At 31.7% G+C, this 19,378-nt stretch overlaps 2 protein-coding genes across 2 annotated transcripts; both read right to left on the bottom strand.

Moving 5' to 3' along the window:
• Window positions 1-2,213: 2,213 nt before the first annotated feature.
• On the bottom strand, window positions 2,214-6,436 carry LOC104894923 (hypothetical protein). Its single transcript, XM_019250041.3, has 4 exons — window positions 6,280-6,436; window positions 6,054-6,143; window positions 5,612-5,652; window positions 2,214-2,553 (listed from the first exon to the last, which is right to left on the bottom strand). Exons 2-4 carry the CDS (start codon window positions 6,124-6,126, stop codon window positions 2,434-2,436), a joined length of 234 nt encoding a protein of 77 aa, XP_019105586.1. The 5' UTR covers window positions 6,127-6,143; window positions 6,280-6,436; the 3' UTR covers window positions 2,214-2,433.
• A 1,704-nt stretch (window positions 6,437-8,140) lies between these two features.
• Window positions 8,141-12,294, bottom strand: LOC104894922 (uncharacterized protein At2g23090). Its single transcript, XM_010681286.4, has 3 exons — window positions 12,029-12,294; window positions 11,871-11,911; window positions 8,141-8,442 (listed from the first exon to the last, which is right to left on the bottom strand). Exons 1-3 carry the CDS (start codon window positions 12,099-12,101, stop codon window positions 8,323-8,325), a joined length of 234 nt encoding a protein of 77 aa, XP_010679588.2. The 5' UTR covers window positions 12,102-12,294; the 3' UTR covers window positions 8,141-8,322.
• Window positions 12,295-19,378: the final 7,084 nt, after the last annotated feature.

Below are 19,378 nucleotides of genomic sequence, written 5' to 3'. Positions count from 1 at the left end.
TCTCAAACATTTCAAAAACTTTATGCATATTCGATACATTATCATTATCCAGGATTACAGTTGGTAAGAAGAAATTAAAGTCCTATCGCCTATCTACATCTCAACAGTCAACCCATAATATTTGCAAGTGAAACGCTTAAGAGGAGGGAAAATATCAATTTACAAGTATTAGCAAATGGGAAAATATCCAGGATTTCAGTGTTTTTTTTCTTCAACATCAATACGAGGTTCTTTCGATCTATACGTGGTAGTAGTTTTTTCTTCAATATCTATACGTGGTAGAAGAGTGGGGGAATGTACTTTTTTTCTTTCGGTTAGTATTTTTTTTTCTTTCAGTTAGTTGTTTTTATCTTTCAGTTGGTTTTTTTAATTCTTCAGTTAGTTCTTTTTTTCTTTCAGTTGGACTTTGTTTTCTTTCAGTTGGACTTTGTTTTGTTTCAGTTGGACTTTCTTTTGTTTCAGTTGGACTTCGTTTTGTTTCAGTTGGACTTTGTATTCTTTCAGTTGGACTTTGTTTTCTTTCAGTTGGACTTTGTTTTCTTTCAGTTGGACTTTGTTTTCTTTCAGTTGGACTAACTGAAACAAAATGAAGACTACCTGAAGAAAAATGAAGACTACCTGAAAAAAAATAAAGACCAACTGAAACCCAAGTAAAGCACAAAAACCAACTGAAAAACAAAGAAGACTAACTGAAAACAAAATGAAGACTACCTGAAAAAAAATGAAGACTACCTGAAAAAAAATAAAGACTACCTGAAAAAAAATTGGAACCACCTGAAAGTCGTCCGACCAAGATTATGGTCGGACGAATCCGACACAATACGTATGCACGCGATGTGTTGATGGTTTTTTTTGTAATGCCTATTTTTATTTTTTTAATTAATTAGGTAGTTTATTTCCTATCAAAAAAAAATTAGGTAGTTTCTTTTTTTATTTTTACATTTTCTATTTTTTTAATTAAAGTATTTAGTTATAATAGAGATGTACTGAGGATAAAATGGAGTTTTTAATATTTTGGTATCCTACCCCTTTTCCATATAGAATAGAGATTGATTTTTGTAATTATTATTAACATCGCTGTTATTATTTTGAATCTCATTAATATCACTATTTGAAACTATTTGGGTTTAAGAAGAAGAATGTTCAAGGATAGGAGTTACTTCAAGTGGGTAGAGTACTCTTCCTTGGCTTTTTTTGGCATTTGTATTTATTTTTTCACAATTTTGGCAAATAATATGAAGTATATGTTACTAGTTTATAGAAGTATAAAGAGTAGCATCGGATAACCTAATGGTATTGGCATCACGTTCAAAAAATTTCCTACAAGAAATTTCAACTTATCTTTAAAAATAAAATTCATATAGAATAGGATAACGATCTAAGAAGAATATTTAACAATTTTATTCAAGATAATATGATTATATAGATTTTTTTAGGGGAATATATATTTATAGATTTATTTATAATAAAAAAGAATAATTTATTGATATAATATGTTGTTAGTTAAATCCACGCATGTCATAAATATAAAAATAACATCCATCTTTTATTTTTAAAATGTGTCCTTTAAATAGATCTTGTATCTCTTTTAATATATGTTATTTTTTTTATTATTATTATATGTTCTTTTCAATACTTCCTAAATTCTTATTATATAAACGAACCTTAGACATGAACAATATGTTCTCGTTACCATGAACCATATGTTTTTCTTTACCTAAAATATGTGTTTTTATGTTTAGTTATATGTTCATATACTAATATATTTTTTTTAAAAAAAAAACTAATAATAATAATAATACTAATAATAATAATAATAATGATAATAATAATAATAATAATAATTGTGATAGTAATTATTATTATTATTATTAAAGGTTGTGCATATTAATAAAATGATAGTAACAGTAATACTAGCAATGAAATACAAAGTAATAATAAAATTAGTAATAATATGTTCTATAAAAGATAGATTTAGATCTAATCAGATAAGTTTAGATAAGACAAGATCATATCAGAAAAAATAAGTTCAAATCAGTAAAACATAGCCTAAAGGCGAAAGGCATACTTTAATTTTTTTTTTTTAAAAACATTAACGGAATGGAGTATACAAGAGTCGCGGAAAGTTGCACATATGTGACATGTGACATCGGTCCATCCAACGGGACTCAACTTGAGAGGCATTTCGGCAATTTAAGATCAAAAAGAATAAATGATAGAATAACTGGTATACACTTCTATTGCATTGCCACATTAAGCACAAAGTAAAACATTAAATGATGCCCATCTCAAAGACAAATGTATTTGGAAGAGCTTTAAGACTGCTACAAATTGTTATACATCACACATCCTTTCGGCATAATTAAGATGAACCAACAGGCAACAACCCATCAACTTAAATTATCATCCATTTAACCATTAGAACAGAACGGATCATTTCTTGAGGTGCGGAAAACATGCATCAACGTCCTGTTTTGGATGCTTTGCTTCGGCATGCTCTCGACATTTCACCTCTGAAGTCGTGCACATGAATGTCTGCATACATACCTTGCACTGCATTTATCATTCATGTGTTAAGCCCGGTACAATTTATTCCAGGGTACATAGAGAATTACTTTCAAAAGATCATCCAACACCAAAGTCCTTTCAAGTTCAATGAAGAAGCAGAAAAATTCATATTCAAATATTGCCTTAGAATGGAAACACAATAAACATTCTTAAGTTTTTTTCAGGTCATGAAAGAACATTTAGTTACATTCTTTCAGTTGCCACAATAAACAAAACCAGCACAAGCCGCCTTATAGCATCATCAAATTACGATGATAAGAAAAGAAAAAAAAAGGCGTGAATTCAATAGTAGATAATGGACATCCAACACAGCAACAGTGTAATGCCTTACCACACTTACATATATTACCAACGACAAACATTATGGCACGGAGGTAATTGGGAGTGGGACAAAGACCATGCGCACACGGGCCAGAAAAGCTAGCTAAATCCAAGTTTTCATACATTTATATTTCATAGTGAAATCAGAATCAAACAACTATATAAAGATATGCCAAAATCCAGCAGCTCTAGGTAAGGGTAAGCATCCTCTACCCCCACTTGTTGTCTCATCTTGTGCCCCAAGTAGTTCTTGTCTTGACACTTCACGGTTTACCCACTCTTATCAATTACATAACCAATTACATAACGCAATTTATTTTAGATTGATGGGATATGAGAATCAGAATAAGGAAGTGAAACACAAGATGAGAAATTAAATTGAGACGTGATCTCAATCCTAATATATCAGATGATTAATAGCTCAACTTATAATGTCGAAATTATTTCATTGCTAAGATTCATCCACTAGATATACTGTATAAATTAACTTCAGACCCACTCCAATGGATTCAGATCAGGCCCTAAGGATTCAGATCTAATCACTCCCCCCTTAAACTTACCAAATACCGTCTCTACAATGCTCAAAACTTACATTTGAAACTGAACAATAAACAAGCATAATATCACATACTTCCTCTATTCTGTTTTAATTGCAACCCAGGGGGAGGCACATTGCCACATGCATTGATGTGAGAAGAGAGATAAAGAGACATTAAAAGGCAGCCCCATGTAACGAAGAGTGATAAAGAAAAAGAATGTCCAAACTGGGTAATGTTGTTACTCAATTGAAACACCCAAAATCGGAAGTGTCGCCATTAAAAAAATGGAGGAAATATTTTTATATAGTATGTGACATAGGCAGCAGGGGACAGACTTCACTACTGATCTCCAGTGGACTAGAATTCTAATAGAAGAATATCCTAGCAGTAGTAGGGCTAATGCCTCTTAGTCAAGTTTGTATGACAACTCGTTCTTTTGCGGCTTAATAGAGTACAAAAGACTTTACTCGAGGGCCGAATGCTCATTGGTTCCGCTCGGTCAAGGGAAGACCGATTTCCATGGGGTTTGATCAGAGAAATTTTCATTGATCTCACTTTCATTGATTAAAGTTTATGCTTGCTCTTTCTCCATCGCTAGCCCTTAAAAAGTTAAGGTACTTCCAAAACTAATTAAAGCTGTTCTATACCAAAGAAGACTGACTTTGTGTTTTCTTCTTCTTTTTTTTCTTGGGGGAGGGGGTTGTCAAGATTAAGAATCGAGGCTGCAAGCCTGCAACATACAATAGTAGAAATGATCCCTCTCAAATCTGCTAATGACCATATAACAAAATCGGCGGGATTGTCTCTAGCTTAGGAGAACCTTCCACCAGATATAGTAGTCCTAGGGTACTTCCATAAACTAATAATCAATTGTTCCTATCCCAGCAAATTGCAATTTTCCTAGGACACTTCCACAATCATAAACTGTTGACATATTTGAACTAAATTCATCTTGTCCACAACATATTGCGAATCTCTACAAAGTAGCCGATGTTGCACTTGCTTTAAAAGAAGTATCAAATTAGAACTGGAAGTAATGGAAACTCGCACGACTGCACGAGGTTAGGTCATCAACAAGGAACCAGATGCAGAACAACTGGAAAGATCTAGGGATGTAGTAACTATCTTTTTCTCATGCTAATAGCCCATATTAACTCGAAAATATAAACATCCAAGAAACATTAGTTCATTTTTGTAAATCTCAATGATTTAGGCTATGTTTAGTTCACCTGAAATTTTCTGATCTGAACTTATCTGATCTGATCTGAACTTATTTTTTCTGATCTGATCTGATCTAAACTTATTTTTTCTGAACTGATCTGATTACAAGATCTTATCTTTTAGATTTCTCTCAATATATAAGAAAAAATATAGTCATGTAGGGTCTTGTTTGATTCGTCTCAATGAATACTTTATTAATATTCAATTATTATAATTTTTACTAATATGTAATGAAAGATATTTAATAGTAAAAATGAGTTTAAAAACTGACAGATCTGATCTGATCTGATCTGAACTTATTTTTTCTGATCTGATCTGATTAGATTTGAAATAAGCAAAAATAAGGTGAACTGAACATAGCCTTAGCTCTCATGCTAACAAGAGTCCAACAATGCAAATATAACTAGGACTGTAGTTTCCAAGAATTATAATTACTGTTGAACATCAAAATCAACACTTGTACTTCCTCCTTTTTTTTACATGTTACACTTTCTATTGTAGGAAGTTCCAAATTAGATGTTACACTTTCATTTTAGATAATAACTTCTTTCTATCTCTCTCTTATCAAATGTTCACATGTGACCCTTTTGTTTTCTTTGTCTCTATCTCTCCCCTTTCCGAAAACTGTCTAAGAGTCCGTGATTTTGAAAGTGTAACATGTAAAAAAAAAAAAAAAAAACGAAAGAAATAAAATCTATAGTAGTTTGATCACACACTTTCAGTTTCAAGAAATTTAGCACTTCCAACAGCTAAATTCAACAATTTCAGCACTTAAACAATAACACTGGTTTAATTACACAGTTTCAGTACTTCCTCTAGTTCTCATTTCATCTCAGCATGATAATTCAACATCTTTCACAACAAAAATTAACCACAAAACATATAAAAAATCATAAATTTATGCATAAAAATCCGTCAAAAACACGTAATTGCAGCAAACTGATAGATTTGACATGCAATACCTGAATATTCATGGCTTTTTTATTGGTATCTAGTTGGCTTCCTGCACCAATTAAACCATCCATCATTAGGAAACGTTACGTAATCTCAGCTTATTTAGACTTATTATTATTATATGCATAATTATGTCGATAGATTCAAGATTAACTGGTCAAAATCTATATAGAAATTGTAAAAAAAAAAAAAGGAAAAATAAAATTTTTTTTCTTTAAAAAAACATTTTTTTATATATTTGGTAATTAACTTGTCCAAACAGGCTCAGCTCTCACAAGAGAAGGAGTAAAAAGTAGATTCCAACACATAAGAAAGGCGATTTACACCCAGAAGCATAAATCTACACAAACATCAATATGAGGTCGTGAAAATCGAACTCCCGACTATGAAGTTGGGAGTAAACGCTCCAACCATTAGACTCTCACATGATTAAAAAAAAACAAAAAACACCTTTAGAAGCCTTGTTCTTCTCCAGTGCTTTTTCGCGAGCCATCTTAGATTTCTGAGCATTGCCTCCCCCCATCTTTGAGTTGATCAAAGCTGCAAATCTCACGAAATTTATTAGTAGGGTGTCGAAAAAGATAATTCACAAATTCTAAATAAAAAAGAAAGCTAGATAATGCAAAAGTTAGCTAGGGGAAATTAGGTGCAATACTACTTATTAGTTATTACTTACCCTGCTAAATACTACTACAAAATTCTGAGTTGTAAATTATAGAAGTGTTCTATGAATTATGATGGTGTACTCCTAAGTCTACTACCACTGTAATATATACGCGTTGTCCACTTGCCACCATCCCACCGTCTAACCAACTAACAAGTAGTATATGATATTATGATGTGGCCATTAAATCTAGGGGTTCTTTTGGAGAAAAAAAGGAACAAAAGGGTCTCGCACGCCAATAATTTGGCATCTATTCGTTTGACTTTTGAAAAAATACTAAGGGCTTGTTTGGGCAAGTTTTCGGAGTAGCTTTTAACGTCTTTTTTGTATTTGAGTTTGTCTTTTAAAAAATCATCTATTTTTAAATTAAAATTAGGTAATATTAAGTTTAATATTAAAAAAAGTTAATCTAATAATAAATAGGTTAATTTTTTTTGATGATTAGTTTAATTTATTTAGTGACTAGATCTAGTTTCAAATTTAAATTAGACCGTCTATTGTAATAATTATATATATTTAGTTAGGTATTACTACTTCCTTTGTTTTTTTAGATGACATGTTTTGACTTTTGACATTGTTTACATGTTCTTTAACAAAAAATATAGTCATTTGAAATCTTGTTAGATTTGTCTCAATGTATATTCTCAAAATATTAATTTTTTGTAATTTTTTGCTTATTGATAATTAGGGATATAAAGGTCTAAAATAGTGGCATGTGTGCCAAAGGAAATGAATCAACTAAAAAAGCAGAGGTAGCATATGAGTAGCTTTTAGTGGTTGAAATTGTGTTTCATATCGAAAGTTCAAATTTATAGCTTTTGGAATAGTATTTACTTTTGGTAGTGTGTAAATTTTATAAAAAAGTTTTATTTATTTATTTTTTTGACGGGGAAGTTTTATTTAAGTTTTTGACAAGTTATTTAATAGTTACTTCGACAATTTTTTTCTATAGAACGTTAATATTTTATACCGCTACTTTGACAACTAAAAATTACACACCAACCACTAATAACTAGCATCACAACTAACAGCTACCTCGCAATTTAAAGCTACCACCACAAATCCACATTCCACAACTATCATTATCAAACACACCCTAACTGATCATGGTTGAGTGCTTGATTCTCTTTAGATATGTGAGGGAATATTGAAAGTACATACAAATATATAAGAATTTTATAGAAATCTAGAAAAATAGGAAAAGCTATGAAAGCATAAGAAAATTGTAGAAAAATACAATAAAGAAACATGCATTATGTATATTACCTCGTTTGATAACGGGTTTCGTCATGTATTGTCCATATTTATATTAGGCTTTCTACTAATTATTGAAATTCCGTAAAATATTTATTAATAAAAGCACAATATGTCATGTCATTTCTTTCTCTTCACTCCCGATCGAGTGGGGAAGCTCGCCCGGTCGCCTGGGCAAAGTTGCCCCACTCAACAACTGGACTGGGCAAAGTTGCCCCACTCGACGACTGGAATGACCCGACCAGACAGATTGCTCTGACAATCCGTCAACGCATTTTTTTACATTTTATTATATATTTAAGCCGTCATTAAAGTTATACTATAAACTTTTCTAAGATTTTATTAGGATTTTCTTATGTTATAAAAGAACCCTTTGATAATCAATGGTTTGACGCACTTTTAGCCTCTGGTATTTTAGGACTCCTTATAATTATTCTCTATGTTTTTCTCCATCATAGTGAAGAAGCTCTCAATTCTCCCAACAGAAAAGTAACCCCAACAATCCAAGACAACTGCACTCTAATGAGATTTGAAACATCATCATTTTTTTTATCCATAAGAACCACAAAAACAGTACAACGAATGAAACATCATCATTTGATACACCATACACACAGCATGGAAAATCACCAGCTTCTCATCTTTTCTTTTATATCATTTATTATCGAACAGCAACTTCCCATCCTTCTCTCACCAATGTCAAAACAAGAAAAGAAAAACATCCACCCTTTTTTCTTTACTGGACAGCAGCTTCCATCTTAAATTAGCATACATACAACTTACAATAATCAGAAACAGGGGTCATTTCTTGAGATGTGGAAAACATGCATAGACGTCGTGTTTTGGGTGCTTCGCTTCAGCATGTTCTCGGCATTTCACATCTGATGTAGTACAGATAAATGTCTGCATACATACTTTGCACTGCATTCGTCACCAGTAACAACATTCTAGTTAAATTACAGGGCTAAACAAAATACTTGTAAACACATCAATTGAGTCCCTTAAGACTCAATGTTAATGATGCCACAACAACAATGATTAACGTTCTAACATAGAATGTAGAATCATATAAACTCCCCTCGCAGAATTTAGAGGGACGTAGGAAGTTACATACATTCAGTTGTTATAATCAACACAAGCAGCTGCAGCAGCTGCAGTCTAGCATCATCGGTTCTCAACGATAAGAAGGAAAATATGTCAATTCAATAGTAGCGATGATGCAAATCCGAAGATAGAAATTGCCTTTAAACCATAAAGCATGTTTAGCATTGTTCATATCCAGCAACAAATGTATTGATGTCTACACGATGTTACTCACAGTCTTGGCATTTGTGTCAGACAAAATTTCATCTCCAATTCGACTCAACTATGATTTTGGTCAAAAATAAAGCATCAAAGTATCCATACCCACGTCGGAGTGTCAAGGAGACACGGTACTTGAGTTAAAATACAAAGCCCGAGTGACACAGGTTATACTTCACTTTTATGCTTACACAGGCAACATACAGATAAAACCAATGAAAGATTATCATAATTGTGGATTTTAACAGATACCGTGCTATCTATACACACCAATTCAAAGAGCATCTTACAAATAGCAGCAAAATAGCCACTGAATTGGTGACCCATGGGACGACTCATACTAACCATTATACGAGTGTTGTTGAAAACTGCAGGGTGCTGAGCAAAAGCTTCCAGGAGATCAAGATAATGTATTGCAGTAGGGACCTTAACGCAATCGCGGATGCTTTGGCAAAGAAGACGGAAGCCCTAGATGGGATTAACAATGTAACTCATTTTCTCCCCATTCCCCCTAGCTTTTGTATGGTTGATTATCATGCGGATTGTATTGCAAACTTGGACATGACATTGTCTAACTCTACCTCTGATGTAATAGTTTAATTAATGAAAGGTTACCGTTTTCACCAAAAAAAAAAAATAGCAGCAATGCAGCATATTAATAAAGTCTAGAAAAAGATAGCCACAGTTCTGCAACTTTCAGACATAACATTAAAACAAAATATTTGAAGTCAGATCTAACAACACTACACAGAAATGGCAAAAAGTGCACAGCTCTATCAGGGAAATGTACCAAATTCAGATCAGGTACAGCTCGATGCAGTCATCACTCATCACCAAATTCCAATTTCCGAATTCAAGATTACTCCAAAGAATCAAAACGGTAAATAGGAACTAGCAATTCCCACAATTTACATAATAACAGACGAGAACGGCGAAAACGAGTTGGTAACAGCATACCATGGTCCATGGTAATGGTATCCGGTCATAGATTAATGGACCTCAAGCAAGAATGCAAGATTCAATATTCGCAATGACGTTTTTCGACAAGGAGTCCTTTTACATTCATCTCAAAGATAATTGACATTTGACCATATCTAAGTAAGATGGTCAATAATTTGACCTTTACATAATTCAAATAAGTATTCAGTTACAAAATTCATATACCATTACTAGATTCACTGTGTAACGTTATTCTCAACACATTGTTTTAGCAATATTTAAGTATCATATAGTAATAAAAAATAATGATCGCATTTTTTGACCACAAAAGTCAAATCCAGCCGATTATTTTGGCTGGGATCGTAAGTCTAGCATCTAATTCAATTGGCAGAGCTGCAAAAACAGCATTAAGATCCAGCTTTTAGCTGAAGATAGGGAAGAAACCAACTATCAGTACAAGAAGGCGGATATTGACTAGGAAAGAGCGGGTCGTTCCCTCCCATCTCGAGCTAATTTGCGGCGCGCAGGGCTTGTGCAGGGGGGAATCCACTGAACTTCGAAACCCAAAGATATAAACTCGGGATTCAAATGCACCACCTTTCACTGTTCCACACCACCTCAAATTTGTCAAAACAACCCCAAATCTAAGGATCAAACATATATTTTACCCCCTTCCTTCCTTATTAATGTTCCTCGTTGGAATCTTTGTACTATTTGCAATAACAAAATCTTCTAAAATTTTCTTAACATGTAAAAAAAAACATACTCCCTAGTCCCTCCGTCCCAAAATATAGTTCTCATTTCTCTTTTTTTACGATAATTTATGTAAGTAGAATCTAAGAGGTTTAATAAAGATTTTTTGTTTATGTTAGGAGAGAGAATGAAGAATAATGGGTGAGAGAGCATTAATCGTAACACTTGGGTTGAATAAACAAAGGAAAAAACAATTTTCAATAAGCCGAAATGGAAATGGGAACTATATTTTGAGACGGACGGAGTAATATGAAGTCTTGTTTGATTCGTCTCAATTTGTATTTTGATATTGTCAAATTTTTATAATCTTTACAAATACATAATTACATATACTTTTTTTGACGGGAAAAGGGACTACATAATTACATATACTTATTTTAAGGGCATGTTTGGCAAAACTAGCGGTTCTAGTAGCTGTTAGCGGTTGTAGTAGCGGTAGCTGTCGGGGGTAGCTGCTAGCTGTCTACTAATAGTAGTCAGCGGTCAGCGATTAAATTAGTTGTTTAATTAGAAGTGTTTGGCAAAAGTAGCTGTTGGAATTGTAAAAGATAAAAAAATTACTTAATAATTCTACCTTATGCTAATATATTAGGTTTTATCTGCTAGACCGCTACCTCTAAATCTCAAACGTTACTTGTAGTAACGTTCCACAACCGCTACTCATAATCTACTCAAACTGCTACCCGCTACTACAACCACTACCTTACCAAACACTCATAATTTTCTTAAGTAGCGTTTCAATCTTGTCCAACCGCTAACCGCTACCTCAAACGCTAGTGCCAAACAAGGCCTAAGTAATATGCATGGTCAAACTAAGAATATTAACACCCTGTTCTATTTGACTTAAGTTATTTAAGATCTTATAGATGAAATAAGAGATAAAATAAAATCAGATAAAATAAGTTCAAATAAGATAAAATAATACTAAAATAAGATAAAATAAATTGAATCAAACCTTTTTAGAAACGAAAAAGAGTAGTAGAAATGATAAGAAGTTTATTTTTTAAAAGTATATATCGCAATAAATCTAATACGTGAATATATTTTTCCTTAAATTCAAATCGTTCAAAAGGAGAGTATGTAGATAATATAGAATTCCAAATGATCCAATTATAAAAGCACGAACCAAGTATATATATAAAAAAAAAAAATTAAAAATTGCACTTGCACCAAAAGAAGAATTAAGCAGCTAATTAACTAATTAAAATCCAAGCTATTGAACAAAATTTCAGCATTTACAATTAGTTTAATTCCAAGATATTAGTAATCAATCAGTATCATAAACCAAAAGAATCAAGCAAACACAAAAAAAAAAAAAAAATTGACAGCATACCAAGGAATTACAACATCAATACCTGAATATTCATCGCTTTTTTATTCGCTTCTAGTTGACTTCCTGTGTCAGATCAAACGATCCATTAAAAAAATATTATAACATCAACTTAAAACGATTAATTGTTAAGTGTAATTAATATGGAAGAATTTAAACAGTTTTTGGAAACAAAAAAAAAACCTTTAGCAGGCTTATTTTTTTCCAAGTTACGCTCACGAGCTGTCTTGGATTTTTGACCATTGCCTCCACCCATTTTCTTCTATGAGACGATTAGAAAAAAAAAATATTAATTCTCTGGGATTTTTTTTTTGAGGGAGAGTAGTTAGAACTTAGAAGTGGAAGCAACTAGAAGTTGATGATAGAATTATAAAGAGAGGTAGAGGGGTTCAGACGTTCAGTGCAAGTTCTAGAACAACGGGGTTACGCGCACTATCACTTTGGTAGGTTCTTTAGAATCTTTACCACATGGCATTGAAGTAGTTGACAATTGTAAGGACTAAAAAAAAAAAGGGGAATTCCGGCTTCCACTATAAAAAGGATAATAAGGTCCTCTTACCACCGAGATCTTGGCCCATAAATCATAATAGTGGTCACTACTCACTGGTAAGCGGTAGCGGGGGTGTAAGGCGTGTTCGGCGATAGCTTTTGAATTAGCTTTTGGTGTTTTGATTGAGTTAAAATTCTAATTAAGTATTTGATGTAAGAAGTTTGTTTAAATCTAATGATATCGTCCAATATTAAATTTGTTGTCCCACTTGTTTGTATTATGGTATTATGTGCTATTTTAATATTATTGGACAACATTTTTAGATTTAAACAAACTTCTAATTAAAAAAAAGGACAAAGAATAATAGACATCAACTAATGAGATTGAGTGGCACGGGTAATTATATAAAAAAGTTAGACAATGGTGGGAATGACCAAAAACCTAGTCACTTTTTCAAAATCACCCCAAAATCAGGCAGAATCCATTTTTAAAAATTTTGAATCGAAATTTTATTGATAAAAAAAAGTTTGAGCATAGGGTCTAATTTCGATTCGGATTACTCAGTCACTTTTTTCTCATTGTGGCTTTCCTATTGAGAAAATGTCAAATGGAATTTTAATTTCCTATATGAAAGAGCAATCTTAACTAAATAAAATCAAAAAACCTCTCTGTAACCTACCAAGATTCGAACTCACCTCACGGGTATATGACGTATTGTAACTGAAATAACCGACAACCAAAGAAGAATAACACACAAGAAGTAAATATAACTGGACCTCATCAACCTTAATTTTAGTCTTTGTAATACTTGATCAGATTTAAAACTTACTTTCAAAGTGAAAAGGATTTTTCCTATGGGAGTATTATTGGTAAACTATAACACGAGTAAGTAGTAACCGATAAGTGTTAACTGGCTTAGTTAGACATAGCGTGGGAATCATGTCAATAATTTGGAATCTAATCTTGTACATATTTTGAGTTCCATATGAAAAAAGTCTATTTTGATGGTTATTGATTTGCCAACAAACATGAATATGAAAAGGCATAGCTATCCTTACAAAGCTTAACGTACGTATTTTTTTTTAAGAAGAAAAGAAGGTATAGCCATTATTTTTTTTTTCATGTACTTCCATAAGCTATTGTGTACAAACATTAGGATTGTTTGGCAATTGGTTGTTGGCGGTTGGTTTTTGGCTGGTTTAGTTATTTGTTTAACTCGTTAGAAGTATTGGTCGTATCATGTATGTATTGGCTTTTTAAGTTGGTTGTTTAAGCCAACCGTTTGCAACAGTGTCTGGTAAAATTAATTGTGGTTATTGGTTATTTATTAAAGAGTTTGTGGGCCAACAAGCCAAAAGCAAATTCAAATAGCTGCTCCAGATATTTTTTTTTATTTTGGCTTAAAAGCCAGCTTTTTAGCCAACCAAAAAGCCAATAACCAAACACTTTTTTTGGCTATTTGACCAAATTGAAAAACCAAAAACCAATAAAAAAAGTCATTTACCAAACATGGCCATTATACGAAAAGCCTTTCTAGATTTGTCCATTAAATATATTTAAAAAGTATATATGCATTCTCACCAATCATCAATTATTTTGTACCTTCATTAGCTCTTTGGTAAATTCATAAGTCATTTCAAGTTTATTGTCATTTAAAAAGGAAAAGTGTGTCAATTCAAAACAAGATTATGCAAGGGAAAAAAAAAAGGGGATAAACATGAGTACTTTGTAAGGGATAATCAATAAAGCATTGTTTAAGAAAATCATGTTTTGTAAAGCATTAGTGACCCCTGAAAATGGGTTTACTCCACCAATGCCGTCAAGTAATGTAATTATGAAGTATGTAGAACAATGAACATACTGACAACCATCAGTTAGGTAGCTGATGCTCGATGCCTTAACTGCGATATACTCCCTCCGTCCCATAATATAGTGCCTATTTCATTTTTGATGGGTCAAACTTTAAAATCTTTGACCAAATATTCTCATTTGTATATATAAAAAAACATGTTCATGTGGGATCTTGTTAGATTCGTCTCAATGTGTAGTTTAATAATATCAACTTTTTATATTTTTTATTAATACGGAATTGAAGATATTAAAGGTCAAAGTTACGTCTTGAAGACCGTATAAAAAAGAAACAAGCACTATATTATGGGACGGAGGGAGTATTATTTTTATTAGTTACCCGTATTATTTTTTAGGATGTCTCTTATTGATTTATTCATTTCTTGTGTTTGTATTTTTGGAATGAGACCATTAATTTTTCATCACCCATACATTCAACTTTAACATAAAATAATAGATTCTCTTTCCTTCTATATCCCACAACATTGTTTCTCCTAAAACTTTGTGCAAAAGAAACAAACAACCTAATAAAGATCAGATGGAGTACTAATTTCCTCCTACTGGCTGCTACCATTTGTTTTGTCTTTTGATCCCTGAGACAACCTTCTCCTTCGTCTATTTTATTAATTAATATGAGTTTTGTCCAAATAGAACTATTTTTCGTCTCATAATATAGTGTTTATATTTCACTTTGGTGTCGTAAAATATTTTGCCTACTTCATTCTCTATTAATTTGGTTTGATTAAATTATCCTCAATTTTTACACAAAATTTTCAAGATATTCGTATCTTTCTTTTAGAATATGTGCTGCTACTTATTGTTTTGCACCATTTCAAGGAAAATATATCGATTTTCAATATTTTTTGAAGGATAGAATAAATAAAGAAGTAGTTTCAAGACAAAACATACTTTATTAAATATTTTCTTTTGAGAATCTTACTACTCCCTCCATTCTTCTTGATCGTGAAAAAAAAGAAGTAAAGACTATATCAATTATGGGATGAAAGAAGTATATTTTACGCTTTATGGATAAGCTAATGCAACCCTTATAAGTTATAAGAAGCTACAAATGCAAAAAATGCATTAATTGATCATTTATTACATCGGCTGATGTATAATTTTTCCATAAATTCACAACTTATTTTCATTTTACGTGGTGTATTTATTATGTCTTGTATAGCATAACCCACTAGGGGAAAAAACATAAAGGGCTGCGCAGGAAGGGTTGCGCTTTTCGTAAAAGCGCAGCCTTACTAGTGAAGGGCTGCGCTTTTTTTAAAAAGCGCAGCCCTACTAAGTGCCTTTTAAAAAAGCGCAGCCCTTCCTGAAAAAATTTGAAATTTCGGAATTGCGGGCTTTGAAATATTGAGCGGGGATTCGTCAAATATATTATCCCTCATTCTCTCTCCTCTCTCACGTCCCTCATTATTCCTTTCCTCCTTCTCTCTCATCCTCTCTTCTCTCTCATCCTCTCTTCTCTCTCAAAAACTCCCATAAACATTTGCGACAAAAACCTTGAAATGATTTGCACTAAACATGGCGACGGAGTCCGATTGCCTATTGTGATACCTTTTCGGAAGCGGAACGGGCCAACGAGTCAAACACATCGCTACGCCGTGACGTTTAGGCTTTTTAAGCCATCCGAGTTCGTTTAAGCCTCCAAATAGCCATTTTAAGTTTTTCCGAAATTTTTTTTTCCCTTAAATTATGTATTAGGGTTTTATTTTATGTATTTAAACATTATTAGGTTAATGTTTGGAGGTAGTTCTTGTATTTTCAGATCTATAATGTTCTTGTATACTTCTCTTTGTTTTGATTAATGTTCTTGTATACTTCTCTTTGTTTATTTTGATTAATGTTCTTGTATACTTCTCTTTGTTTATTTTGATTAATGTTCTTGTATACTTCTCTTTGTATATAATTTCTTGTTTTTTCATCTTTGTTTTGATTAATGTTCTTGTATACTTCTCTTTGTATATTAGTTTTTGTTCCTTTTTTTCATTTTCGTTTCGTTCTTTTTATTGTTTTGGGTTTAGTATTTTCGTTTCGTTTCTCTTCTCTTCTGTTTAATTTCAGAAAATGTGAGATTATGAGTAAAAAAATGTCAAAAAAAATTTTTTTTTTTTTTTGGTAGGAAGGGCTGCGCTAGTTAGGAAAAAGCGCAGCACTTCTGAGCTAGAAGGGCTGCGCTTTTTCCTAACTAGCGCAGCCCTTCTGGGCTAGAAGGGCTGCGCTTTTTCCTAACTAGCGCAGCCCTTCTAGCTTAAGGGTTGCGCTTTTCTAGCGCAGCCCTACTTAAAAAGTGAAGGGCTGCTACTGAAAGGGCTGCTGTCAAAAAGCGCAGCTCTACATGCCTTTTTTAGCGCAACCCTTCTTCATTTTTCCACTAGTGACCCTAATCAATAAAGTAGTATATTAAAATTAAAAACTTAATTCGTGAATTGTGATAATTAACTTATAATCAGGTGATATGTGAAGTTTTACATACTATTTCCTTCGTCCCAACAAATGTTCTTCTTGTTTCTATTTTGCAATGGTATTTTATTCTATAATGTCATCATCAAATAATTTTAATTCCTATTTTAACCTCACTCCACATGGAATTTTGTAGCCACATAACCCACTTTTAATATATATCCTTACTTTTTACATGGAAAGTAGTAACCATATTTTATATTTGTACTTTATAATGTAAATTTTTATCTTTCCAATGCAAATACTACATATAACTAAAACAAATAATAGTTTTCTTAATTCTTGTGCAAAATGAAAAACAAGCACTATAAATTTGGGACGAATGCATTATATACTATCTTTCATAATATATACTATTCTTGTTGGTAACATACCACCAAAAATTAATAAGAAGGATTATATTGTGATTGAAACATTTCCGTCTCATTATCTCTAAGTTCCTAATCCAAACACCACATAACCCTAGATCTTTCATTTCCCATTTCTTTTCCAAAACTTAATTAGGAACATATCATAATTACTTCAAGAGAATTTTGTTAAAAACAACCTTTTATCGGTAATTTTTTGTCATAAACAATTTTTTTAATTTTTTTTTGTCATGATAAATCTACACCTAAAACAATTTGTCAAAATAAACCTGATGACGTCATTCTAGCATTGACTTAGTTAAAGTTCGTCGAAAACAACCTTTTATAATGACTTTTTTTGCCAAAAACAATCTTTTATATATATTTCTTTTTACAAGTTAAAATCTTGTACTAAATTTATTTTGTGAGATGAAACCTAGCTGAACTATTTATGGTGTTCACTTAGCCATTTTCAATGTTGACTTGCGCATGTATTTGACATAACCTCCATAAATAAAAAAGTTGCTTCTCGCAAATTTTTTGGGTCATCAATTGAGTCGATGCCATCACGTTTATTCCGACAAAATACTTTAAATTTAAGGTTTTTCTTGATAAAAGAAATTAAAAGGTTATTTCTAGCAAAAAATTGTTTATAAAAGGTTGTTTTCGACAAATTTCTCTTACTTCAAACAAGAAGAAGGTACATATTATAATCATTCATGCATGTAAACGTTCTTAAAAAATTATTTATATTTAGATACTATATATATATGTTAGGTCAAACTTATAAATCTTTGATCATAATTATAAATATCAAATCATTATTTCATTCATTTTTTCTTAGTTGCAAAGCTTTAACTTTAACTTTCATGTATGCGTGTTTTAATTTTTGATATGGAGTATAAAAAAAGATGTACATGATAAAATAAATGCATATTACATGTAAAAAAATATGCAAATATATCTTTATCTTTATATGAATATTTTGTGAGTATATAGTTTGAAATTTAAAGTATTGGAATTAATAAAAAAAATGAAGTATATGAGCTCGTACTCTTTCATCTCAATGTACAAGTTCTTTTGGTAGAAAAACAAGATATCAACAAAAAAAAGTGCATTGAAAACTTTCCCTCAAAAAAAAAAAAAAATTTGCATTGAACAATACATGCTAATATTTGGACGAATGAAAAATGTTCTCTTCCCCTCTCAAAAGTCTTCTAATAACATTAAGTTCTATGAATAATTTGTCAAAAAAGATCTTTAATATATAACTTTTAGCGAGAAACGTTTTTGTATTTTTGTAGGCAATTTAATACTTTAAAATTTTATTTATTTTACAAGAGAGTGTAAAGACACGACAACGTGCACATCACATGGAGAATTTATATAGGTCAACACTGAAAACTAGTAGGTCAATTTCAAAAAATAGGATAATGATTATTTCTCTAAAAAATGGTATATAAAAAAATATTTTAACTATTATGGTTTGATTTAAAACTAGTTTTTAGATTTAGGATATCTACAGAGTAGTTGGACGGACATCAATATATTACCTTATGTTTTTATGAGTAAAATAAAAATTGAAAAGATTTAGATAGATGATTGAGTCCTTTGTTTAATTATTTCAGCTCTGAATATTTTGTTTTGATAAAAGAAATACTTACATTAGTGGTTAGTTAGCACATTGACGGTCAATACTTGATATATCCGTTTAAACACTTATCATTATCCTATTGTACCATATTGTACCGCCTTCGTGGTTCATATGGATAAAAATAAATAAATTATCTTTATCATATTTGTTTAATTTGATTAGATTTATCTCAATATTATCCTTTTAATAAGAAGAAAAAAAAGTCCTACTTATGTTCTCCATCACATCAAAGCAATACTTAAAAAGAAAATAAAGGTTCGCATATACTTTGCTGCTCCTCTGCTCTTCTCTTAATTCCCCTTTTCTTTAATCTATTTTTTTTGTTAACTCTTCAAAAGAAATCTGCATAAACTTTTAATAGTTGAGTTTTCTCTACTCCATATCTAACCTATGGAACTTTTTCTCGACTTACTTCTCACAGTTTCTCTCTCCTTAATATTCACCTCTCTTATAATCAAACTTATGTCATCCATGCAACCATTCATCGACATAGATAGATTGACAAAAGAATCACTTAATATTCATAAATTCCAACAATTACCCCTCAAAGAAGAGGTGATCAGGGTTGAAGAATGCGCAAGTGAAGGTAAATCTTCGGTAAAATTCTATAATGTAGTAGGGGTAAAAAAGGAAGATCAGTTTCAAGATGATGTTGATGATATGAAGGATGATGATCATGATGATGATCATGATGGTCATGTTGATGATTGTCATGGTGA

This window comes from Beta vulgaris, chromosome 6, assembly GCF_026745355.1.
Source record: "Beta vulgaris subsp. vulgaris cultivar EL10 chromosome 6, EL10.2, whole genome shotgun sequence".
Taxonomy (NCBI): Eukaryota; Viridiplantae; Streptophyta; class Magnoliopsida; order Caryophyllales; family Amaranthaceae; genus Beta; species Beta vulgaris.
The sequence above is the reverse complement of the archived record's forward strand: the minus strand, read 5'-3'. Positions and strand labels throughout refer to the sequence as shown.

Excerpts from the sequence above, each read along its gene's own strand:
- LOC104894923 (XM_019250041.3), bottom strand. The coding sequence starts at position 6,126 with ATGGGGGGAGGCAATGCTCAGAAATCTAAGATGGCTCGCGAAAAAGCA. Across the intron at positions 5,653-6,053 it reads GAAGAACAAGGCTTCTAAAG|GAAGCCAACTAGATACCAAT; the intron begins GTGTTTTTTGTT and ends TAATTGGTGCAG. Across the intron at positions 2,554-5,611 it reads AAAAAGCCATGAATATTCAG|TGCAAGGTATGTATGCAGAC; the intron begins GTATTGCATGTC and ends TGATAAATGCAG.
- LOC104894922 (XM_010681286.4), bottom strand. The coding sequence starts at position 12,101 with ATGGGTGGAGGCAATGGTCAAAAATCCAAGACAGCTCGTGAGCGTAAC. Across the intron at positions 11,912-12,028 it reads AAAAAATAAGCCTGCTAAAG|GAAGTCAACTAGAAGCGAAT; the intron begins GTTTTTTTTTTG and ends GATCTGACACAG. Across the intron at positions 8,443-11,870 it reads AAAAAGCGATGAATATTCAG|TGCAAAGTATGTATGCAGAC; the intron begins GTATTGATGTTG and ends TGACGAATGCAG.